The 26,430-nt window shown below is 41.4% G+C and overlaps 1 protein-coding gene across 1 annotated transcript in view; it reads right to left on the bottom strand.

The window, feature by feature from the left end:
- SNX31 (sorting nexin 31) overlaps nucleotides 1-26,430 on the bottom strand; it is a 77,207-nt gene that overhangs the window by 13,622 nt on the left and 37,155 nt on the right. Inside the window, exons 9-11 of the mRNA XM_006897167.1 lie at nucleotides 6,628-6,720; nucleotides 4,164-4,367; nucleotides 1,645-1,758 (exon numbers count right to left, since the gene is read on the bottom strand). Coding sequence (XP_006897229.1) covers nucleotides 1,645-1,758; nucleotides 4,164-4,367; nucleotides 6,628-6,720 — 411 coding nt within the window. The remainder of the gene's footprint in view (nucleotides 1-1,644; nucleotides 1,759-4,163; nucleotides 4,368-6,627; nucleotides 6,721-26,430) is intronic.

Here is a 26,430-nt window from a genome sequence, read left to right as displayed (position 1 = left end):
GACCACACATCTTGCCTCAGAAGACCATTCTAACTGTTCTCTAAGGATGTTTCATAGTTAAGGTGAATCTAAGGATCTGTTGCTTTAACCTGGGATTTTGATTTAGTACTTTGTGTTATTTAGAGAGCTTTGTATTGTATTGCTCCAAAAGGTCAACAGTTTGGATCCACTAACTGCTTCATGGGAGAAGGATGGGTAATTTCCTCCCAAAAAGATTTATAGGCTTGGAAACCTGGGGGGGTAGGGGGTATCACTATGAGTCAGTACCCATTCAACAGCAGTGGGATTTGGTATTTGGTTTTAATATCTATTATCTCATTACTTCAAATGTATATAAGTTTTGCAGGCAAACTAATATAAAGTTAAAAAAATAATGTATTAGGAGTAGAGCATTGAAAGAGAACCAGCATGTTCCCAGAAATTAAATGTTACTGTTTTTGTTGTTAGGTGCCATTGAGTTGATACGACTCATAACAATCCTAGGAACAACAGATGAACCCTGTCTGATTATCCTGTACCATTTTCACAATTTCTCACACATTCAAGCCAACCTCTTCAGTCACTGTGTCAATCCACCTGATTAAGGGTCATCTTCTCCTTCACTGTCCCTCCACATTTCCAAGCATGATGTCCCTCTCCAAATATAGTTGGATAATGACCAGGGAGGATAGAAGGAGAATTGATGCCTTTGAGCTGTGGTGATGGAGAAGAGTATTGAGAATACCATGGACTGCTAGGAAAACAAGCAGATTTGTCCTGGAAAGGGTTAAACCGGGTGGCTCCTTGGAGGCAAGGATTCTGAGGCTCTGTCTAACATACTTTGGACATGTTGTGAGGAGGGACCGGTCCTTGGAGAGGGATATCATGCTTGGGAGGGTGGAGGGACAGCGCAGGAGAGGAAGGCCCTCTATGAGGTGGATTGATTCAGTGACTGGGATAATTGGGATGGGAGTGTCAGAGACAGTGCGATTGGCACAGGACAGAGCGGAGTTTAGGGCTGTTGTACATAGGGTCGCTACGAGTCGCAAATGACTCGACGGCACATAACAACAACAACAACAGCAACATACCCAAATTATTTGAGACAAAGTTCTATACCATCTTTGCCTCCAAGAACCAACCTGGCTGGACTTTCTCCAAGGCAAACATGTTTGTTCTTTTGGCAGTCCATGGGATGTTCAGCACTCTTCTCCAACACCACAGCTCAAAGACATCAATCCTTCTTCTATTATCCTTATTCACTGTTCTGCTCTCAGATACATAGCAAGTGACTGAGAAGTCCATGGCCTCAATCAGATGTACCTTAGTCCTCAAACTTATATCATTACTCCTCAATAATTTTAGAGAAATTCCTGCCTACAGACTTTGTAGTGCACTATGTCTCTTGATTTCCTGACTGCAGGTACCAAGTGTACTGATCTGGATCCAAGTAAGACGAAGACATTGACTCAATTCCCTATAGACTATGCCACTAGCCATGATGTAGTAATATTAAAAAAACAAAACAAAACAAAGTTACTCTAAGGCCAAACAGATTGCAAATAGCACACGTTAGCTTTCTACTCTGGTTAGGGTAAGGTAATGTGCTTCATCCGTGCCACCGAGCAAGAGAGCATTTCAGCTCAGATTTTCATGCTAACTCACCTGCTTGGTGTAAATAACAAACCACTGCCACTGACTGTCCTTGCTGTACTGAAATCTGAGCTCTAAGTTCTGGTTGAGAGTTCGCTGGGGCCCATCCATATCCAGCAGAGCTCCCTGCAGAGGAAAAGATAATGTTAGACAGTCAATAGAAACTGAAGTGTCTATTACATCCTAAAGGATTAATCACTTAGTTGTTAACCTAAAGGTCAACAGTTCAAGCCTACCAACCCTGCAAGGGAGACATGAACCAAAGATCTGCCCATGAAAATTACAGCCAGGAAAAGAGATTGAGACAGCTCCACTCTGTCACACTGTAATGAGCTGAGAACCAACAGTACCCAATAGCACTGCACCCTGGGAAAATTATTATAATGCAAGACTTCACTCTGGTTTTCAAGGAGCTACTCATCTACTGAGCAGGAGTTGAAGATTATGAAAATAAATTACGACGAGTTGATCTAAGAAGACTTACAAAGAAAGCCAACACATGGAAGTAACTAAAATTGACACCTAACCCAGACTTGGAGGCTTCCTGGAGGAAGACACATCTGAGAAGTAGATGTTCTGCATGTTTGTTATGATGGTTTTGCTTTTCTTTTGTTAGGAACAGAGTGACAGGTGATTCCTAACAGGAAAAAACAAGTGCAAATGTACTGAGGCATGAAGGAGCCTGGCATACTGGAAATTCTGCATGGACACAGACTCCAAGACATCAGGTGTGGTCAGAGGAGAGGCTAGAGTTAAATTACTAAAACACAACTTCACATTCAGAAAGATGGAGTAGATATTTCGTTCCCTATTTCTCCCATTACAAACTCAAAATTCATTGCCATTTAATCAGAACCAACTCCTAGAGGATCCTCCAGTGGTTTTTCAAAGGCTGAACTTAATATAGGAAGAAACTGCCCATCTTTCTCCCCTGCGGTAGCTGCTGGATTTGAACTACAAGACTTAGGGTTGGCAATGCAACTCCCCGCCATTAGCTACCAGAGCTCTCCTCCCACTAAGTACAATTAAGAATCCTGAACATTATATATAAAACAAACAGAAAACTATCATGATCTCAGAATATGACTTAATTAAAAGAATTAAATACTTAAAGAAAAAGTGTTATAAAGTATAAAAATAATACAATCTAGAAGTTACAAAATGTTATTCTTGTAAAGTTTTTAATTCATTTGTGAAGCAGTGTAATGTTGATCAGAAGCCTGTGATAAGTTAAAATTGTATACTGAAAATTCAAAAGGAGCCATTGAAAAAGAAATAAAAGAGGTATTGCTAACAAACTAATAGTGCAAATGAATGGAGCCATTAAAAAATACGCAGGTAATCAATAGAAGACAAGAAAAGGGGAGAACAGATGGGACAAATAAAAACCAGCAAGGCAGTAGACGGAAATCCAGCCACATGCTTATTTAATGAAGTATAAATTTTAAACACAACAACTAAAAAGTTAGAAATGTCAAATTTTATTTTAAAGTGAATCAAGATTCTCAAGAGTCTCATTTAAAAGTATAAAGATACTGAAAGAGTAAAATGCAAGAAAAATATATTCCAGGCAAACACTAATAAAAAGGCAGCTGGAGTGGCTACAGTCATTTTAAACAATACAGATTTCTGGACAAGAAATATTAACTGGACTAAAGAGAGACATTATATAATCATAAACTTTTCTTTTTTTTTTTTTAGTCAGAAGCGACTCACAGCTGACCCTCCAGTGAGTTTTTAGAGGTTGTAAATTGCACAAAAAGAGATTATCCATCCTTGTCCTGAAGAGCATCTGGTGGATTCAAATTGCCTGCCACTGGGTTGGCTGCACAATTCCTTACCCACTAGGCCACTAGAGGTCCCCAACTGAAAAGCCAATTCACCAAGAAGATACAATAATTTCAAGTGTTTGTGCACCTAATATCCTCATTAGTGCAAATGGTGGAAGCATGGCCACCAACTTAAGGATTGGATGTTTAACTCAAAAGAAAGTCCTGGTTATCTACTTCCAAAAAGTCAGCCACTGCAAGTGCTGCTAAGGACATTTCTGTGACATCCATGACATCATCACGAGGACAGTTCTACCGTGACATCCATGGAGTCAATACACCTACAGCAATATACCTAAACAGACAGCAATTCAAAAAGATATGAAAGGAGCCCTGGGGACGCAGCTAGTAGGTTATGTATTTGGCAGCTAAACAAAAGCGTGGCAATTCAAATCAACTTGCCACTCCATGGGAGAAAGAAGAGGCATTCTCTTTCTGTAAAGATTTGCAGCCTTGGAAACCTGCTGGAAAGTCACTGTGAGTTGGAATGTACCTGATAGCAATGAGGGATTTTGATTTTTTTTTACACAGAAACTCAGTACTCATTAAACAATAATTCCCTGCCCATTTCCAATCCATTGTAACCATTAATAAACTTCAGTCTCTTGGCATTTGTCTACCCTAGGAACTTCATCAAAGTGTGGCATTGCTTAAATCGTGTGAAAGATTCCTTGGTAATGCGAGACACCAAAATATACTCACAAGAAAAGTGACCTGCCAGCACTTGACCTTGCTCATCTGGAAAATGATGTCCTGGGTCTGGTCATCAGGCAGCGTTATGTGGCAGCTGATTTCATTGTTTCCGACAAAAACAACAACCAGACAGCCGGGTTCAGGGTAGTCACAGGTACAAGGATCCAGCTTCAGGCATCCATAGTGCTGCACTTCTCGAGATAACTCCAGAAACTGTACCGCACAAACAGGGAACAGGGAGAGGTGAGACCACATGAAGCAGATGGAAACCTAATGTCAGAGACTACCACCACTCTACTGGCTCAGGTAAAAGCACCTTTTTCTTCCAGCTGAGCCAGATGAAGGACTGGCTGCAGTCTACCATTTGTAATTACGTCCAAAGTAGCAGCAATATTCTACCAGTCAAAATAAAAGCTGTAGTTGTCAAAAATTACAACTCTTCTTCTATAGAAAGCCCCAGATTATGAATCGGTTCTCTTCTTAAGGGTCCTTATGTCTAATTTGTACTTAAATTGGAATGGTTTGGTATGGCTTGGGTGGATGTCTAAGGTTTATCATTCAAAATGTCTTTCCTAGCCAAGGATTAACTATTTATTTTGTGCTGAAGTATTTATTGTATTAAAAAAAGAGAATTGGGGTGGGATAAAAGCCCCACCCTACTAGAGGCTTATATAAACTCATGGGACCTCAGTGTTAGCTGTCTTTTGGGGGATGCTGACTTTTTCCTGGGACATAGCATTCAGCTGGACCACAACTGACAGTCTATAGGATCCTGACCCATCATCACTCACCAGTTTATGCAAAACCAGCCTGCATGTGAGTTAATCCTGAGGGGTCTGAGTCTCTTGGAGACCTTTCAGTTCTAGGGACATAGAAGAGGTAGGGAAGTGAACAAAGGAGGAGCTGCTGGCGTGGGAAATCATGGACTTACACAGCAGGGCAAGCAATTGGGACAATGGTGACTCGACACATCCCATAACTGATCTGCTGCTAATCTTAGCAGATGGATTACAAAAATACTCGTATCTAACATCAGCTGGTCACATGTTTCTCTTAGTGTATTGTATTTAGTGTACCTGTCTATGCATAAAAAAGTTAAATACTTACAGGAACATTAAAGGATATTTACTATAATAAAGCAGTTGTTGTGTGCCTTTGAGTTGGAACTCATCCATAGCTGACCCTCCAGAGGGTTTTCAAAGGCAATATATCACATAGGAGGAGACTGCCCATCCTTCTCCCCCAGAGCAGCAGGTGAATTCAAACCACGTGCCTGTGGGATTGTAACACAGCTTCTTACCACTAGGCCACCAGAGTGCTGCTTTTACTAGCTGTCATTTCACTCCTCTGTAACCTTAGTTGCAAACTGAGGCTAACAGTAATTTCTGTCTTGTAGGACTCTTACAGGTATGAAAGAAACTAATACCTGGAAAGTGCTTAGAAATGCAGTAGTAATAATAATATTTTGATGCACATAAAAAAGTAATGCCTGTTATTCATTATGAAATAGCTTAAATACTATAAATTTTTAATATAATAGGCATTATAGAGATTGGTTCACAAAAGGTGAAGTCAGATACTTGTAACATAGACACCACTTTTATATACACATTAGTTATTCCGGCTGAGGTGAACTATCAGGTAAATATTCAGTAACTCTAAAAGGTAGCAATATTTGCTTATTCTTACTTGTTATCAACCAGATTTCCAAATATCTGAAGCTTACAAGAGCTATAATCACCTAAACGTTGCATACAATTTATACAAAATCAATGTTCTGGTTGTGAACGCTGCAAAGTCTGAAGAATGGAAAAAAAGACACACAACGGAGCAGAGGTCATTTCCTCTGTCTGCTAAAGTATGTCTTGTTAGTCAAACACACATATCCACTGCCTCGGGCAGGAGGGTGGAAGGTGCAGGGGCAGTGGTGTGTGATTTGGTGCAACCTTTGAAGACGCTTCAAAATGACCATTTAGAAATAGAGCCCATACTCAAAGGCAGAGGATGTTGGCCCAGCTTTCAGGAACGTTTGGCCAGGAACTGTGCCAGGTGTTGGGAATACCCAGAGCATGTATAAATTAGACACAGTCCTAGGCCTCACAGCACTCGCTGCCTAAGTGATTTATAGCAGCAAAAAGATGAAAACATCCCAAATGTCCAAGAATAAGAAAATTGGTTAGCTGAACAATAACAGAGCCAAAAACCAAAATTCTCAGGAGCCATTAAAAATAATGTTGAGGGTCTGTATTAATTAGCTTGGCAAAAGACTTACACTGTCTGTATTTTTAGAATCTTTATGCAGTGAGCCTTTATTAACTTTATAATCAGAAAAATCAATAAAGGTATTTTCTTCCAAGAAAGCCCCACTTCTAGTACCTGACAGGTTTATAAGTTAAAATTCAAAAACATTCCACTTCCAACATTTCTTTAACTCTCTTCTAAGGGATTTCTCTTGGTACAATATTCAATTCACCTTTGTCTGATTGTCTTCCTTCTGAAAAGCCGCTAATTTCTCCCTCTGCACCTGTGTGGGGTTGGCCCATCCTTTCTCGATGTCCTGTACTGCCTTGAAACAACATTGGTATAAAATTAGCCATCTTAACAGAAATGAACCTGACCAAAAATACCCATGTACGAAAGGCTAAAGGAGCAGACCAAACCATGTGTACATGTTGCATTATTAGATGCCATCAAGTTGAGTACAACTTATATACCCTGTGAACAAACGATCTGAGCCCTGTCCTATCCTGTGCCACCCTCACAATCTCTCACACATGTGAGCCCGTTGCTGCAGTTACTGTGTCAATCCTCCTCGTTGAAGGTCTTCCTCTTTTTTTGCTGGCCCTCCACCTTCCCAAGCATGATGTCCTTCTCCAAGGAATAGCCTCTCTAAACAACATGCCCTAAGTATATGAGATGAAATTTAGCATCTTTGCCTGCCAGGAGCACTGTACCTTCTCCAAGACATAACTGCTTGTCGTTTGGGTGGGCAGTCCATGGGATATTTCATACTCCTCTCCAATACCACTGTTCAAAGGCATCTGTTCCTCTCTCCACATATCCATCCATACACGCACATACAAACTACGGGCAATCTCCTTCTGTGCAATTTACTGCCTCTGAAAACTTACTGTGGGTCAGTTCTGACTCGACAGTACACAACAACAACATACACATCTAAAGTTTTAATATGCTATAAATAAAAAGGTTGCTTTTTAAACTAATGGGAATTGTTATGTGCCACTGAGTGGGAACTAACCCTCAGGGGACTCTTTAGCTGATTTTCCATGGCTGTAAATTGCGTGGGAGCATATATGCTATCTTTCACTCCCTGAGCAGCTGCTGGACTTGAATCACATGCCTCTGAGTTGGCAGCTAACTCCTTACCCAGTTAGAACACCAGTGTTGGTAAAGAAAAAGAAGATAGCTCTTTCCTGACATCACTCAAAGAAACACATTCCACTTAGATTAAAGACTTAAATGTAAAAATACATAAAAATAATCAGGCATTTCCTAAGGTGGTGATTATTGTGTGCTGTCAAGTTGGAATCAATCCATGGCTAGCCTTCCAGTAGGTTTTCAGAGGCAGTAAGTCACATGGGAGGAGACTGCCTAGCCTCCCACAGAGCAGCTGTTGGATTCAAACATGTGCCTTTGGGATTGCAATGCAGCTTCTTACCACCAGGCCAGCAGAGCTCCCAATCTTGAGGATATTCTTCAATGCCATCTAGTCAAGTGCAACTCATAGCGACCCTATGAATGACAGATCTGAACCCTATCCTATCCTGTGTCATGTCTTTTTAAGTTTTTCTGGTTGCTATTAGTTGCCTTTGAGTGGATTAAAATTCATGGCAATTGTGTGCAGAACAGAAAAACTTCATAGAGTTTTCAACTCTGGAAGCAGATGACTAGGCTTGTTTCCAAGGTGCTTCTGGGTGGATTTGAACAGACAACCTCCCAGCTAGTAGGAGAGTGCCTAACTGTTTGTGCCACCACCTTGTGGCTCTTCATTTTAAGAACCAAAAGGAATAGCCCCCCATAATTGCATAAAGATACAAAACTTTGTGCATAAAATTACCAAGTGCTGTGAGGGGCAAATAACAATCTGGGGAAATGGTTATGACATGTAAGTCAAAACACTAATAACATTTACACAGAGCAAGAAGAAAACCAAAAAAATCTCCATTTAAAAAAAATGGACATTCCTATTATGAATCCCACTTGGTCATGTTGAATTATTTTTTTAATATGTTTTTGGATTCTATTGGCTAGAATTTTGTTAAGGACATTTGCATCTATATTCATCAGAGATATTGGACTGTAGTTTTCTTCCTTGGTACTATCTTTGCCTGGTTTTGGTATTAGGGTTATGCTTGTTTCATAGAATGACTCTGAAAGTGTTCCTTCTTTTTCAATATTTTGAAATAATTTAAGTAGAACGAGTGCTAAGGACATTGTAGGCAATTCACACAAAGGAATTCCAGACAGTAAATGTGTATTTAACCTAGAAGTAACCATAGAATTTTTTTTTACCTTTAAACTTGTTGTTATGTGCCGTCGAGTTGTTTGTGACTCATAGTGACCCTATGTACAACAGCCCTAAACCCTGCTCTATCCTGTGCCAATCGCATTGCCTCTGACACACCCATCCCGATTACCCCAGTCACTGAATCAATCCACCTCATAGAGGGTCTTCCCCTCCTGCGCTGTCCCTCTACTCTCCCCAGCATGATGTCCCTCTCTAAAGATCTGTCTCTCCTTACAACATGTCCAAAGTATGTCAGGCGAAGCCCCAGAATCCTTGCCTCCAAGGAGTAGCCTGGTTTAACCCTCTCCAGGATGAATCTGTTTGTTTTCTTGGCAGTCCATGGTACATTCAATACTCTTCTCTAGCACCACAGCTCAAAGGCGTCAATTCTCCTTCTATCCTCCCTAGTCATTTGTCCAACTCTCTGATGCATAACAAGTGATTGCAAAAACCATGGCCTGTATCAGGTGCACCTTAGTCTCCAGAGAGACACCGTTGCTCTTGAGTACTTTAGAGAGGTCCCTAACAGCAACCTTTCCCATCGCAAACACTTTTTGATTTCCTGACTGCTGGTGCCAAGAGTGTTGACTGTGGAGCCGAGCAAACTGAAGCTGTGAACAATCTCAATCTCTTCACCATCCATCCTGATGCTGCCGATTGGTCCAGTGGTGAGAATCTTTGTCTTCTTGACATTAAGCCTCAGTCCATACTGAAGGCTGCAGTCCTTGACCCTCTGCAGTAAGTGCATGAGGTCCTCCTCAGTTTCAGCAAGCAGGGTTGTGTCATCTGCATAATGCAGATTGTTGATAGCTAAGATTAAAAAATATTCAGACTTGGCAAAGCTTTGAGGAAACAGAAATTGCCAGAAAGGACTGATGTGATTTAATTGGTACAACATCTAATGTAATTTGGCAATAGAACTCTAAAGCCACTTATAGGAATGAGAAACACAGATGTGAGGAAAAGGTGTTTGTAAGGCTATTACTGCTTTTGTTTGTAATATTAAAATGTTGTCCCTTGTTAAATAATGACAAACACATGTACAGCTTGTACTACTGTTGTCAGATGCCGTCCAGTCTATGACGCAGCAACCCTTTGAGCCACAGAGCTGACCCTTGCCTTATCCTGCTCATCCTTACTATCTCTGTTATGCTCAAGGCCACCGTTCCTGTCATTCTATCTGGTTGAGGGGCTACTTCTTTTTCTTTAACCCTCCACCTTTTCCAGCCTTTTTCCAAGAACTGTCTCCTCCTAATAACATGTCTGTCTAAAGTATATGAGATGAAGTTTCAGTATCCTTGACTGCAAGGAGCAGCCTGGTTACACTTCCTCCAAGACACATTTATATGTTCTCTTGATAGTCCATGGGATATTCAGTGCTCTTCTCCAACACCGCAACTCAACGGCATCAATTCTTCTTCTGTCATCTTTATTCACTGTCCAACTTTCAGATGCATAGAAAGCAATTAAAATACCATGGTTTGGACTGGGTACACCTTTCTCTTTAAATTGATATCATCACTCATTAGGACTATGGACATGTTATTTACAGATTTCTCCAATGCAATGTGTCTTGATTTCTTGAGTGCTGGTAGCATGGATGTTGACTGTGGATCCAAGTAAAATAAAATCATTGACAATTTCAGTCTTTTCTCCATCTGTTAACCATGTTGTCTGTTGGTCCAGTGCTTACTCGGAGACAGGCAATGCTCTACCTGTTATAAAATAAAGCTCAATCATAACAGCCATCCTATGAGCTAGGGAACTAGTATGAGATAGCCAACAATAGAAGACTGAGTTTGGAATAACCAAATAAAGGAGATGGGTAGCACCATTAGCTGTGGTTTAACCACTCAACCATTAGCTGAAAAGTTGGTGGTTCAAACCTATCCAGAGGTCCCCTGGAAGACAGGCCTGACAATATGCTTCAGAAGTGTCACCACAAAGAGCCCCTGGAGCAGTTCTATGCTACACATGAAGTCACCAAGAGCCAGAGACAAGCCGATGGCAACTAACAACAGGGGAAAAAAATCAAGTAATACACTACACTAGCATTATAAATGATACAGAATATTTAACAACATGGAGAAAGTCTGTCACATAGCGATGAATAAAAAATTAACAAAGTGTTAAAAAAAGGGTATAATGGTCAACCTCAATTTTTAGAAAGCAAAATAAGTATACATAAAATAGACAAATAATAAAATATTTGTATGCCTATCTATGTCTCAAGCAAGTATATATATATATGAAACATATTCTAAACATACAAAAAATGTCATAGTTTATAATGATGATTGACTTAAGATTTGGGGTGATGTTTCTCTTTTTAACTCTTTCATATTTGCAAATCTTTTCTAAAAGGACAAGAAATCTTATGTTTAAAAAGGATTCCTTTAACAAGAACCATCTTTCTCCAGCAGAGCATCTGGTGGATTCAAACTGCCTACCTCTGGGATTGCAAAGCAGCTTCTTGCCACTAGGCCACCAGAGCTCCCTAAGAAAAAGTAAAGAATAAAACAAGAAAAAATACAAAACCAAAACAATTCATTTTTCACCGGGCCTTGTCTGCTCATTGGCAGGCGTCTCCAGACTCCACGTCCCTAGAGCATTTCTCGTTCTGTTTCCTAATCTGCTGCAGTTAGCACAGAACAGCCTTGGTCTCCATGGCAGAAACACCTGGAAGATAACTGCTCCCAGTGGAAGCTCCTCACGATTGTCCTTAAGCAAAATGAAAAAATATAAGTAATAAAGCCTGTTGTCTGCAGCCTGCCTTCCCTGCTCCAGGCTCCTTTTTCTGCTTCTTCCCCATGCCTTCCTGGTACTCAGCAATGCACTGCCTCCCTTTCCCTCTATCCAGCATGGCCCTGGGGGAGCTTCTAGTATTAGTTGTACATGTAATTAGCTACACACTTAGCCTGTGTTACTTTGATTTATCATGCTTTAAAGGAATTTTCCATGCCTCAGTCAGACTGTCGGTCCCCCAAGGGACAACCCTATGTGCTCCTCACCGCAGTGTCTTGCCCAATGCCTCAGGTACCATAAACACTCCATAAATCATTGTCAATTACCAAGCACTTACTTACATCTTAATCTAAACAGAGGTCTGTATGTTACCTCCCTCAATGATATGTACAAGGTATGTTTATCTGTTACAGGAGGATACATTTTTCCCACTGTTGTTTAAGTTGGGGGGCGGGTAAAGAACAGGAAAGTTAAAAAGAATAAAAAGAACTAATATCCATTAAACTGATTTGTTGTTGTTGTTATGTACCATCTAGTCGTTTGCGACTCATAGCAACCCTGTGTGCAATAGCCCTAAACCCTGCTCTATCTCTTGCAAATCTTATTGTCTCTGACACACCCATCCCCATTACCCCAGTGACAGAATCAATCCATCTCATCGAGGGTCTTCCTCTCCTGTGCTGTTTTAGATGACTTTTTTTAGGTGACTTGACTTTTTCCAGCTATCTTATAGGACAGAAATAGTTACTTTCTTTTTATAGATGGGTACACTGAGGTTGCCACCATTTGCCTGTCAGTTTGTTGTGGTTCGCATATTGAACTCGATGTTTTAAAATCAGGAAGGGTTGCATCAGTAATATTCTTGATCCATACCTATTCAATTTGCTCAAATAATTCATAAAGGCAGACTCTATGAAGATGAGTGTGGCATCAGGATCGGAGGAAAGCTCATCAACGATCTGTGTGATGCAGGTGATACAACCTTCTTGCTGAAAGCAAGGGGAACCCGAAACACTGTTGGAGAAGACCAAGGACTACAGCCTTCAATATGGATTGCATCTTAACACCAAGAAGGCAAAGGTCCTTATCACAGGACCATTCATTAGGCAACATTATGATAGATGGAGAAAGGATTGAAACTGTTCATGAGTTTTGTCTTGCTTAGGTCCACAATCAACACCCTGGGTACCAGCAGTCAGGAGGTAAGGAGATGTATTGCTTTCAGCAAGTCCACTGTAAGGGACCTCTCCAAAATGAAGAGCAATGATGTCAGTTTGAAGACAAAGGTAAGTCTGATCCAAGCCATAGTCTTTTCAATTACTTGCTATCCATCTGAGAGATGGACAATGGGTGACAGAAAAAGAATTGATGTCTTTGAACTGTAGTGTTGGAGAAGAGTACTGAATATCCAATGGACTGACAAAAGAATGAACAGAAAGATCTTGGAAAATGTGCAGCCATATTACTTTTTTGGTGGAAAAGATGGCAAAGCTTCATCTCTCATACTTTGAGCTCATTGCTAGAAGAGATAGAACAGGATTTAGATCTGTTGTTCATTCGTTGCTATGAGTCATACTTGACTTGATGGCACCTAGGAACAAAAACAATGATGCTGGAAGCTATGCCACTGGTTTTTAAAAATACAAGTGAAAAGGGAGCTCTGGTGGCCTAGTGGCAAGAAACTGCACTGCAATCCCAGTGGTGCACAGTTCGAATCCACCAGATGCTCTGCTGGATAAGGAGGAGCAATCTCCTCTTGTACCAGTAAGATCTGATTTGATGGTCCACACACAAAAATAATAAAATAAAATAAATTTTAAAAAAATACAAGTGAAGTCTTCTTGGTGGATGGTTTCAGAGGAGCTCCCATACAAAGACAGACTCAGAAGAAGGACTTGGCAATCTTCTTCTGAAGAAGTTGGCAATGAAAATCTTATGAATGGCAGCAGAACACTTCTACTAAAGTGACAAAAGATGAGTCCCTCAGGTTGGAAGGCACACAAAATGTGATTCTTCAAAGTAAAGTTGATTTTAATGACATGAATGGAATAAAGCTTTCACTACCTTTATGTGCTGACATGACATGACATGACATGACAAAATGTGAATAAACAGCTGAAAATTAATAATCAAAGCATGGAATGTAAGAAGTATGAATGGCATGTCCAAATTAAATAGAAATGAAGACAACAGTTAACCTACAACCTTAACATAATAAACCCACCGTCATATGCTCCTACCTCCTCTGTTTCTCATGGTGTGTCTTCATTAACAGCAATACACAACCTATATTTGATAAGTTTCCTTTGTCCTTGGGAATTCTAGTAGTGCGGTTCCTAAGAAGTTGTGCTCCTAACACAAGGATGGCACTTCTCTGCTGTTTCAAATCCAGCAGTGTCTCCACTGGAGAAAGATGGCATATAATTAACCACCTTGGAAATCTGATGGGACATCAGCTATATGTTAGTGTCAACTGATGGCAATGAGTTAGGTTGCTGAGATGATTTCATATTTATTTCTTAGAAGCTTAATGCCATATTATTATTTGACAGTTTAATTATTAATTATTTGGAAATGATACATACTTGGTCCTTTTGATTGCCTATGTCATTGTGGGTTTTGGAGATCTTACTCTTATTTTTTGGTTTTATGGGCTCTTCTCCCCTCCATGTCTAGATATGAAAACAAAAACAACTCATTTCTGCCATGCTGAAACTGACTTGCTACTGAACCTCCAGGGAGGTATTGAAGCTATAAATCATACAAGAAGAGATTGCACATCCCTCTCCCTCAGAGCTTCTGGTGCAGTTCAACTCCCTACAAACTGCACCATAGTTTATGTATGCTGTTCTTGTTAAGTGCCATCGAGTCACCTGCAACTCATTGCAACCCTATCTATGTATAACAGCCCTAAACCCTGCTCTGTCCTATGCCAATCGCACTGTCTCTGACACTCCTACCCCGATTACCCCAGTCACTGAATCAATCCACCTCATAGAAGGTCTTCCTCTCCTGTACTGTCCCTCCACCCTCCCAAGCATGACGTCCCTCTCCAAGGATTGGGCCCTCCTTGCAACATGTCCAAAGTATGTCAGACGAAGCTTCAGAATCCTTGTCTGCAAGTATGAACCTGTTCATTCTCTTAGCAGTCCATGGTATATTCAATACTCTTCTCCAACAGCACAGCTCAAAGGCATCAATTTTCCTTCTATAATCCCTAGGTATTGTACAGTTCTCTGACGCATAGCAAGTGATTGCAAAGACTATGGTCTGTATCAGGTGCACCTTAGTCTCCAGAGTAACATCATTGCTCTTCAGTATTTTGGAGAGGTCTCTAACAGTAAACTTTCCCATCATAATACATCTTTTAATTTCTTGATTACTAGTGCCAAGAGTGAATCTTGCACTACAGCACCGAGAAGCCAAAGCAGAGGGAAGAAATCAAGACATTAAGGAGCTGAATAGAAGATTTCAAAAGGCAGTGCAGGAAGACAGAGTAAAGTATTAAAATGAAATGTGCAAGGAGCTGGAGTCAGAAAATCAACTTGCTCAGCGTTTCTTAACATCAAGGAACTGTAGAACAAATTCAAATCTTGAGTTGCAATATTGAAGGATGCTTTGTGTAGAATATTAAATGATCCAGGAAGTATTAAAAGAATATGTAAAGAGTATACAGAGTAATTGTACTGAAAGGAATTGGCAGACACAGAAGAATTTCATGAAACAGCATATGAGCAAGAGACAACTGGTGATGAAGGAGGAAGTGTAGGCTGCTCTGAAGAACTTGGCAAAATAAATAAAGCCCCAGGAATTGATGGAATACCAATTGACGTATTTCAGCTAACAGATGCTGCCCTATATGTGCTCACCAAGCTGTGCCAAGAAATCTGGAGGACAACCACTTGGCCAACTGACTGGAAGAGATCTATATTTGTTCCCATTCCAAAGAAAGGTGACTCAACAGAGTGTGGAAGTTATCAAACAATATCACTGATATCACATGCAAGCAAGATTCTGCTGAAGATTATCCTAAAACATCTGGAACAGCACATCAACAGAGAACTGGCGCAAGTGCAGTCTGGGTTTAGAAGGGTTCGTGGTACTGGGGATATTGTAGCTAATGGTAATTGGATCTTTGCTGAAAGTGGGGAGTACAAGAGGAATGTCTGTGTTTCATTGATTATGCAAGGACATTTGACTGTGTGGATCACAACAAACTGTGGCTTACTCTGAGAAGAATGAGAATCCCAGAACACTTGATTGTGCTAATGCAAAACCTATACTTGGACCAGGAGGCAGTCTTCAGAACAGAGCAAGGAAACACTATATGGCTCAAAATTGGGAAGGGTGTATGCCAGGGATGTGTCCTCTATCTCCATACCTTTTCAATCTAAATGCAGAACAGATTATCTGGGAGGCTGGGCTTTATGAGGCGAAATGTGGCATCAGGATTGGAGGAAGCCTCAACAACAATCTGTATTATGCAGATGACACAATGCCACTTGCTGAAACTGAGGAGGACCTGAAGCACTTGCTGCTGAAGGTCAAGGACTGCAGCCTTCAATATGGATTGAGGCTCAATGTCAAGAAAACAAAGATTCTCTCCACTGGGCCAATTGGCAGCATCATGATAGATGGTGAAAGATTGAGATTGTTAACAGCTTTAGTTTGCTTGGCTCCACAATAAACACTCTTGGCACCAGCAGCCAGACTCTGTATAGATATGAGTATTTATTTAAAACCCTAGTCTTTCCATTTGGAATATTCCTATGAGTAATGCTTGCAGGGCTTGTCTTGTGATGGAAGACTCCTAGTGTTCTCTATGCTTAGAATCTTGATTTTCCCTTCAATTTTCAATGATAACTTTTTTGGGTATACAATTCTTGGTGGGAATCATTTCCCTTCAATATTTTATGTGTGTTGTTCCACTATCTTCTGGTATCTAGAGTTTCTAGGAAGAAATCCACATTGACTATTAGAAAGTTGTTTGGTATGTGATGTTTTTCATTTGCTACTTTCAGGATTATCTCTTTTTCTTTGGTTTACATATGAGCACAATTAAGTCATCTGCTGTTTAGCTGACAGAACTGAGGGAGAACCACTCAGAGGAAGTGAATACTGCATGGTTTAAAATCAGGAAGGCTGTGTTCCAGGGATGTACGCTTCCTTCATACTTGCTCAATCTGTATGCTGAACAAATGATTCATGAAGCTAGGCTCTATGAAGTGGAATGTGGCATCAGGATTGGAGGAAGATTCATCAACAACCTGCATTATCTAGATGACACAACCTTGCACACTGAAAGTGAGGATGACTCAGAAGGCTTTTGCAGAAGATCAAGGACTACAGACTTCAATGTAGATTGCATCTCAACATAAAAAAAAATTAAAGGTCCTCGTCATTGGGCCAATAAGAAACATCATGATAGGGAAAGGAATGACATTGTCAGTGATTTAATCTTGCTTTGATCAATAATCAACACCCTTGGTACCAGCAATCTGGAGGTTAGGAGACATATTGAAAGACTGCTATCAGAGACCTCTCCAAAATACTAAAGAGCAATGATGTCAGTGTGAAGACTAAAGTGTGGATGATTCAGGCCATGGTCTTTTTAATCACTTGATTTGAACAAGTGATTGAGAAGACACAGTTGAAAGCTGAAGAGTGAATTAATGATGATAAAAGAAGAACTGATGCTTTTGAGTTGTGGTGTTAGAGAAGAGTGCTCAATATTACGTGGACTGCCAAAAGAACAAACATATGTTTTGGGGAAAGTACAGCCAGAATGCTCTTTGGAAGCAAAGATGGAGGGGCTTCATATCTCATACTTTGGCCATGTTGCCAGAAGTGGCTATTCCTTGGAGAAGGCCACTGTTCTTGGAAAGGTGGAGGGTCAGAGGAAGAGAAGACAACTCCCAATGAGATGGATAGACACAGTGACTGCAGCAAAGGACTCAGGTGTCAGAGATAATGAGATGGCACAGGGTAGGGCAGGATTCTGGTGTGTTGTTCATAGAGTCACTATGAGTCATATTCATCTCAATGGCCCCTAACAACAACAACAACTCTGTTTTTCAAAAATTTTATTAGAATACAGCATGGGTTTCTTTTATTGGGTTATAAAGATCTGCCTGTATTTTACAGGCTTTGTTCTTTGTTCAAGCCTGGAAAATTTTCTCTATACCTTGGAAAATTGATTTCTTTTTTATTCCTGTGTGATTGTCCTCTGCAGTTACAAAAATGCTAATGCTAAAGTTCTTAATTGAATTTTATATTTCCTTTTGGTTTTGATCATTTTTCCTTTTCTTTTCTCCTGAGATTTGGTAAGTCCAATTATTTCTGTCTCCTAGTTCACTTATTTTATCTTTGGTCTGGTCAATTCTATCGTTGAGTGTTACTTTTGTTGTTTTAAATTCATTCTTCAATTCCAAAAGTCCTTTTTTTGTGTTTAGTCTTCATGTTGAACGTCTCCTTTTGTTCCTCCACTTGTTCCCTAATTATCACTAGTTTGTTATCTGGGTGCTTTTTGTTTCATTTAAACATTTAGCATCATGACCTGAAAATCTTTATTCTTTCCATCATTTTGGCCTCCACCAGAGGCAACTGGCCCAGAGGAGCAATTTCCTCTTCTTTATGTTTTGTTTTCCATTTGGTCCTTCTTTTTTTATGATTTTATATTGTTTACTAGTTCTTGTTAAAATGGAAACATTTCTTTTTTTTTCTTTAAATTTTATTTTCTAAGTTTTATGCAGAAATTTTCTGGTTGGATATCCTGAAGGGACGATGATCAAGTAAGTCAATTGAAAGGCTGGGGCCCATACTCACTAGCCATTTTGCAGGACAAAGATAAGACAGCTACCTCTGCAAAGACTCGCAGCCTTGAGAACCCCAGGTTCACTCACAGAGTCACTGTGAGTCAGAACAAGCCAGTGCCAGGGGCTTAGCATCTCCTGAGAACCACTACATTTTCCCCCCAATGCTGATTCAGAAGTTCTGGATACTTGATCTCTGGGATTTAATAGATATGTGAGGAGGGAAGGTACTGGATAATCACAAATACCGACTGAAGCAGTGAAGCTTGACTATCTTGTAGCAAATGTGTCTTTCCCTCACGGGTACCCCTGCACACGCTCGTACCTTCTATCCCTCTGTGGGTTATTTCCCTGTATGCTGCATGACCACTCAGTCTAAAATACTCTCTTCACGCTACTGCCCCTTGGGTTCCTCCTGGTGCTAGTGTCCATCCGTCTCGGGCCTCAGCGAATTGCAACTACAGTCCTCCTTCATCCCCTCCCAGTTGGGTGGCTGCAAACTCCCACAGCTACTTTGAACCACCTTTAAAAAGGCAGCCTATAGTTTCCCCAGATTAGCTCTTTTTCTGTTCCTTGTGGGGCGTTACCCATTCCTTTCCCAAAATGACTACTATGAGCAAGTGCCCCTGAACTTAGCAAGAGGTCCCCAAGCTTCTGAGGACTTAACTCTCCAATCCCTCAGCTGCCATCTAGTGTTCTATGATTCCAATCTGTGCTTGTTTTTAGTCATTCTTTAGCAGGTGTGTTGCTGAGGGAATAGTTGCCCTGCCTCCTCTAAAGAGTGTTCAAGGCTGTGACCTTTCAGAAGCAGATCTCCACACCTATCTTGGGAGGAGGTTATGAGTGTGTTCAAACTGCCAAACTTTTGGCTAGTAATCAAGCACTTAACTAACCATCTAGGCAGCTAAAACCTGTAAGATGAAACTTACTGCCATCATTATAATTCAGAAAATCTTCCATAAACAAAGGAGAATTGCCCAATAGGGGTTCCAAGGTCATATATCTTCAGGGACAAAAACTGCCACAACTTTCCCTCATGGAGCAGCTGGGGATTTGAACCACCAACCTTTCAGTTAGCAATTTAACACTTAAACACTGCACTACTAGGGCAGCTACCTACGTCCAAACCATTCTCCTTGTTTCTAACTCTTCTCCAAACTGAACCTAGATTTACCATTCCAGAATAGAATCAGCTCAGACATAAAAAGCTAAAAGCACTTTCTTTTCCCGAATTCTACTTATTGTCAGAGCCCTGTAAGGGCTGTTAACTCAGGGCAACCACATCAAAGAGAAAGCATGGCTAAATAAAGATTCTAAGCATGACTGAGGGCAGTAGGTACTAACCCAAGACACATTATTCATCATTAAGGGACCTGGGGCCTTGGACTCTGAGGCTGGAATGTCCTGCAGCAGAGGTAACATAGCTCTTCATGTTTCACTACATTTGAAGAGATTTGACCCTGATTATAGGTTCACAATTCATCACTCAAATATACTGTATATAGCATCTCCCTCAGAGTTGGTCTATAAAATGAGTCAAGTTTAAATAAATGTTTCTACTCAGTTATATGACTCCCTGAAGACTGGCTGACAGGGACTTATGCAGAGCTTAATCTTAAAAAGCAAGAGAAATCACATAAGCCATGGTTTTCATGAGCTTTAATCACACACACACATACACACACACACACACACACACACACACACACACACACACACACACATTTCTAGTTTCTTCCACTAAACACTCAGTCATGAGGTATGCAAAACACACACTTGTTTAAATAAATGCAGAGCATGCACATATCTACATAAAACAGCTGGCCCTTTGGCTCCAGCTGACTGAAGTGTGAGAGACAAGACCATAGGGGATGGGTGTGCAGGTTGTTCACTGCACAAGGGCATGAGTCAGAGGGCTGTTGGGAAGTTAAAGGCCAGCCTATGCTCACCTGACCAAACCAGGAGCCCTGACACCTCTTCCCAATTTGTATAAAGCTATTGTATGTGCCAGTCGGGAGACCGTCCTGAAATGCGGGCTGAGAAGGCATAAGCTTTTGATAGGTTTGAGAAAACTCAGAAATGTGCACACGTATGTGCAGCATCCTACTTAGTTAATGTCACTATTACAGAGATGGTATGAGCGATCTACCACAGGAATAGAGTGGGAAGGGAGAAATGTCTTTATGGAGTGTTGGAAGACTTCCTGGAGGAGTCAACATTCTGCCACCCTCAGGGCTTAGTACCGCCTGTGGTCCTGACTTTCCTGCTAATCCTGTGCATGCTTTTCAACTTCCCAGATGTCACTGAGATTCAAGGAATTAAGATGATGTTAATAAAGATTAGTAAGACATCAGATACAATTTCTTGATGGCTTCCTATAAACCAGCCAAAACACTGTTGTTGTTGTTGTTGTTGTTGTTGTTTTGTTATGTGCCTTCAAGCTGACTATGACTCACAGCAATCCTATGAGCAATAGCTCTAAACCCTGCCCTCTCTTGAGCCAATCTCACTGACATCTGCCCCCATTGCCACAGTCACTGTGCCAAGACATCTCATCCAGGATCTTCCTCTCCTGCACTGACCCTCCACCCTTCCAAGCATGATGCAAAGTCCTTTCCAAGGCAAAGAGCTAAAAGTTAGTAAGAGCTCATTAAAGCTGGAGTCTCTAGATGCTGTAAATAGTTAAATGCTCAGCTGCTAACCAAAAGGTTGGGGGTTTGAGTCCATTCACAGGTGATTTAGAAGTAGAGAGCCTGGCAATCTACTTCTGAAAAATCTCTTGTTGAAAATGCGATAGAGCACAGTTCTACCCTGACACACGTGAATGAGATTGTCATGAATCAGAAGCAATGCAATGGTAACCTTTTTTAAAATGGCATTAAAAGCAGCAAAAAAACTTGGAAACTATTATTTCAACCTCACGGCTTAACACAGAGACATTGAAGACAAGAAAGATGAAGAGGCTGGCCCAAGAGCACATGGCAAAACAAGGGCAGAATTCTTTTTTTTTTTTAATTGTTAGATCAGTGCTTTCTCTTTTATCCTTTTTTCCTGTCTCCCAGCTGTGAACAGAGAAAACACTTTCCATTGCTCTCTGGTTTATAGCTCCTTAATGCAGACAGAGAAAATCCTATATTACAATGCTACTGTGAGTTCTGAACTTTCCCCACCTTGTGTTCCTAGAAACCATACCATAATGAAGACCCTATTTCCCACAGGAACAATATTATCACTTAGTGGTACATTCTCACCCAAGGCTGTGCCACCAAACAAAGCAGATGCAAGAAATTACGTACCATGATAGCAAGGGTACAATGACAACGAGCCTCAGCAAACATTTAAAATGGTACCTTGGGCTCCAGGACACAGGACACAGGCATTAGAGTACACTGAACATGGTATCACATACATCAAAGGGTAACAAGAGATGAACTCAAAAGACTTATAACATACTAGCACATAACAAACTATATTCTAGTTATGAAAACATCAGAGTGGGCATTTAGTGTTTCATAAGGGCTTTTTGTTTTGCTTTTAGAATTAGAAGAACCTTATGGACATGCTTTACTAAATGAGGTTGGTCTCATAAAAGCCATCTAAGGAAGGAAGTACGTGCTGAGGCTTTTCTTTCCTCTGCCCTCTAGCAAGCTGAAACATTCAAATTATTCCACTGACCTTTCATGTTAAACCCAAAGTATTACTGTAGGCTCTAGTAATGTTTTTTTTTCTCCTTCAAAAGCATATTAAAAGTAATGACGGACTCATCATTTCTCCTCTCATCTTCAATTCTCCCTCTTTAGTTTAGGAAAAGTGGTGGTGTACAGCCACTGAGAATCACGCTAAATAAAAGCCACCTATACCAAAGTACGATAGAAGTAGTAGAGAGTTCTGGTGGCTTACTGGTAAGGAACTGCACTGCCAACACAAAGGCACATGGTTTGACGCCACCAGCTACTCCACAGGAGAAAGATGGGCAATCTCCTGTGTGATTTACTGCCTCTGAAATCCTGCTGGAGTGTCAACTATGGGCTGATCCTGACTCAACAGTACATGACGACAACAACAACAGGGGGGATGTGGTGGTTCAGTAGCAGAATTCCACCTTCTAAAATGCAGGAGACCAGGGAGCTCTGGTGGCTTTGTGGTAAGGAACAGCACTGCCAACCTAAAGGGACTTGGTTCAAATCCACAAGCTGTTCCACGGGAGAAGGATAGACAATCTGCTCCCATGTGATTAACTACCTCTGAAACCCCACTGGAGGGTCAGCTATGGGTCAATTCCTATTCTGTGGTACTTAACAACAACAACGCAGGAAATTTGGAATTGATTCCTAGCCAACACACCTTTTGTGTGGTCACACCGTCTGTCCATGGAGACATGTATGTTGCAATGCTGTGGAACAGGTCTCAGTGGAGCTTCCAGGCTAAGATAAAGGAGGAAGAAAGACCTGGCAATCTACTTCCTAAAATCAGCCAGTGAAAACCTCACAGATGATGAGTGTAATCTATGATCAGTCATGGGATGGCACAGGACTGGGAACTATTGTGTCTGAGGATCATGGCACTATCATGAGTTGAGTACCAACTAACCTCACAGTAGGTAACAACAAGGATATCAAATGAGAATTGCTAAGCCTTTTCGAACCTCCTCTCATGACACAGGAAGAATGCGAGTGGTGTGGTGCTTAGGTACATGGCTGTTCACCCTGAGGTCGGCGGTTTAAAACCACCAAAGACTCCCAGGGAGAAAACAAAACCAAACTCTTACTGCCATGAAATCAGAATCAATTCAAAGTTGACCCTCTAGCCAGTTATCAGAGGTTGTCCGCTGAGTGGGAGGAGACTGCCCATCTTTTCCCCAGGAGTGTCGAGGTGGTTGGAGCAATCAAAGAAGCATGACCTATAAGCTTGCAATGTAGCTCCCTCCAGACTAGTCACCAGAGCCCACTCCCTGAGAGAAAGGGCCTGGCAATCCACTGCCATCGTGGCAGCAGCCTGCTCTGTCCTGCAGGTTCCCCGTGAGTCCAAATGGACTTGACAGCACACAACAACAACAGTAATGTAAGCTGCCTACACAATCTCTTGACAGCAAACATCACGGTTTTCCTTTTTAAGAAAAAAAAAGATTTTATATTGGTTTGCTTACAACATGCTTTTTCTCTTCTACAGTGGATATTTGAAACTGAGAAGAAGCCAAAATGCTTGTTACAGAAAGTCAAGAACTCTATGTAGTTTTCTCTATGGATTGAAGCTCAACATCAAGAGGACAAAGATTCTCATCACTGGGTCAACTGGCAGCACCATAATAGATGGTGAAGAGATTGAGGTTCTTAACAATTTCAGCTTGCATGCTCCACAATCAACACTCTTAGTAATATCAGCAGTCAAGAATTCAAAAGAAGAATTGTACTGGAGAAATCTGCAGTCAGGGACCTCTCCAGAGTACTGAGAAGCAAAAACGTCAGTCCAGAAACTAAGGTACACCTGATCCACGCCATGGTCTTTGCAATTACATGTTGTGCATCAGAGAGCTGGACAATGACTAAGGATGACAGGAGAACTGATGCCTTTGAGATATGGTCCTGGATAAATGTCTTGAACATACCATGAACCTACTAAGAGAACAAACAAGTCTGACTTGGAGAGAGTAAAACCAAGTTTTTCCTTGGAGGCTAGGATTTTGCAGCTCTGTCTTATATACTTTGGGCTTGTGGCCAAGAGGGACCAGTCTTTGGAGATGGACCTCATACTTAGAAGGGTGGAGGGACAGCACAGGAGAAGACCCTGGATGAGACGGATTGATACAGTGACTGGGGCAATGGGGGTAGGTATGTCAGAGTCAGTGAGACTGATTCAGGCCAGGGAAGTGTTCAGAACTGTTGCACGGAGGGTTGCTATGAGTTATAGGCAACTCAACAGCACAGAGCAACAACATGTATATAGTACTAACTTCCTTACTGTGTTATTACCAAGCTTCCATAAACAATACATTTAAAACAATCAGTTCAACATGGATCCTCCACATGACTTTCATGCCAATGTGGTACCAAGAACAGTTCTAATTTCTGAGCACAGAACAGTGGAGAAATCAACCAAGTAGAGAAGAGAGACAGTAAGTAAATAAATTCATAAGAATGTGGATGAGAAATTCCTATTTGGAGAAGTGCAGGTTTTGTGACAATGCCTACTGTACAGCTTCCACCAGAAAAGCTTCATGAACGTTCGTGGAATGGAGAGAGGAATCTTAAGGATCCCTGAGAGCACTGTGGCATCAGGCTAGTGACCCACTAGCTTCTCTAAAGTGATGAGAAAATTAGTTCCTTGAAAGTTTACTTTGCCCTTTATATGTGATCACTGATCCAGGATCAGTGTTTTGTTTGTTGTTGTTTTTTTTCCAGTAAACACACTTATAAAAAAATGGAATTTCAATAATTTTTTGGAGAAAAAAATGTAACCATTTGAGTATACCTATCCATACACACGTTCTTACTTGTTTACTACTGTTGATGTCTCTATGTTCTTGTCGCTGGGTGACATTAAGTCAATTTCTACTCAGACTGAATCCATATGACAGGACAGAACTGCCTCCACAGTTTTCTAGGCTGAAACCTTCTGTGAGACATGCCCCAAATACGTGAGATGGAGCTTTACCATCCTTGCCTCCTCTGGGGCATGTTGCTAGGAGAGGTTCTTCCTTGGAGAAGGGCATCATGATTGGAAAGGCGGAGGGACAGCGAAGGAGAGGAAGACCCTCAACCAGGAGGACTGATGCAGTGACTGCAGCAGTGGGTTCAAGAGTGTCAGAGGAAGGCGCAGGAAAGGACAAGGTTCAAATCTACTGTTCTTAGGGTCACTCTGAGTTGTACTCAACAGCACCTAGTAACAACCATTAGAAGACTGAAATGCTACAGAGGAAGTAAAGCAGGTGTATCAGGATTTGTGTTTCATCTGAGTGAAGTGAAATGCAGACCCCAACAAAGACCTTGCTAACACTGAGTCAGCACCTCACAGCAGGCCTGAGGACAGAGTAGAACTGCCTGACAGGGTTTCCAAGACTATAATCTTCCAGGAAGCAACTTATCACTCTTTGCTCTTAATGGACTCATAGCTGACTATGGTGGGCTTTCAGAAGCTGTAAATTGCATAGCAGGAGATTGCCCATTTTTCTCTTGTGGATTTGAACCTTGGTCTCTGGGTTGGTAACCCCCCCACCCCCACCCAAGGACCATACTATCAGAGCTCTCTTTCCAGAGGCATGCTGTCACACAAAATTCTCCTGTAGAGGGGCTAGTGGATTTGAACAGCTGACCTTTTGGTTATCAGCTGAGCACTTTACTAGAAAAAGTTTAAAAGGAAGAAGGATACGATCTACCCCTCCCTCCTCCAGAAAAAAAATATGGGACATTATCATGGAATTGTCAAGGGAGGTCTTGGAGAAAATCAGATGCAAAAGATGTTACCTTGGTGAGAGTGGACACTGGTGGGCAGCTGGGATGGGGGCTGGGGAATGAGGTGGTGTAGAAAAATGCAGCATCTACACCATTTCACTGCTTCGTCAAACCTTCACCACCAGACTCAGAGAGAGGAAAATTTCATTTTGGAGAGGGAGGGTAGAAGGCAGGATCAAGTACCTAATTTGCGGGGCGCAGTGCAAAATGAAATTGTGGGCTCTTTGTTCAAAAGTTATGAGGCATTTCAAGATGGCGTGGCGGAGCATGAACCTGAGTACAAGGTCCTTCTGAGCGTGTGGCCCTGAGCGACTGCAGAGTGGTGCACCTATGAGGACGGCTCTGGGGCAGGTATGCTACTTGCTGGCTCAGAGAAAAAGAAAGTTTTGCTGAATGAGATTCTGAGACCGGATGTGACTTCAAAGGAGCTGTGATGGTGAAGTGGTTAAACGCTCAGCTCTTAACCAAAAGGCTGGCAGTTTGAACCCTCTATTCACTCTGTGAGAGAGAGCTGCAGGATCTGCATTACTGCTTTAGAATCTCGATGGAGCAGTTCTGTAGGGTTGCTATGAATCTAGAAGGGGGCTCTGGTGGCTCAGCCGTAAGGAGTTGTAGTGCCAGAGCTGAGGCATGAGATTCAAATTCACCAGCTGCTCTGAAGGAGCAAGATGGGCAGTCTCTTCTCGTGTGGCTTACGGCACCTCTGAAGAGCTGCTGGGGGGTCAGGTCAACTATGAGTTGGT

Source organism: Elephantulus edwardii, unplaced genomic scaffold, assembly GCF_000299155.1.
Source record: "Elephantulus edwardii isolate Elephantulus edwardi_28Jun2011 unplaced genomic scaffold, EleEdw1.0 scaffold00202, whole genome shotgun sequence".
Taxonomy (NCBI): domain Eukaryota; kingdom Metazoa; phylum Chordata; class Mammalia; order Macroscelidea; family Macroscelididae; genus Elephantulus; species Elephantulus edwardii.
This window is presented reverse-complemented; position numbering and strand designations above follow the sequence as displayed.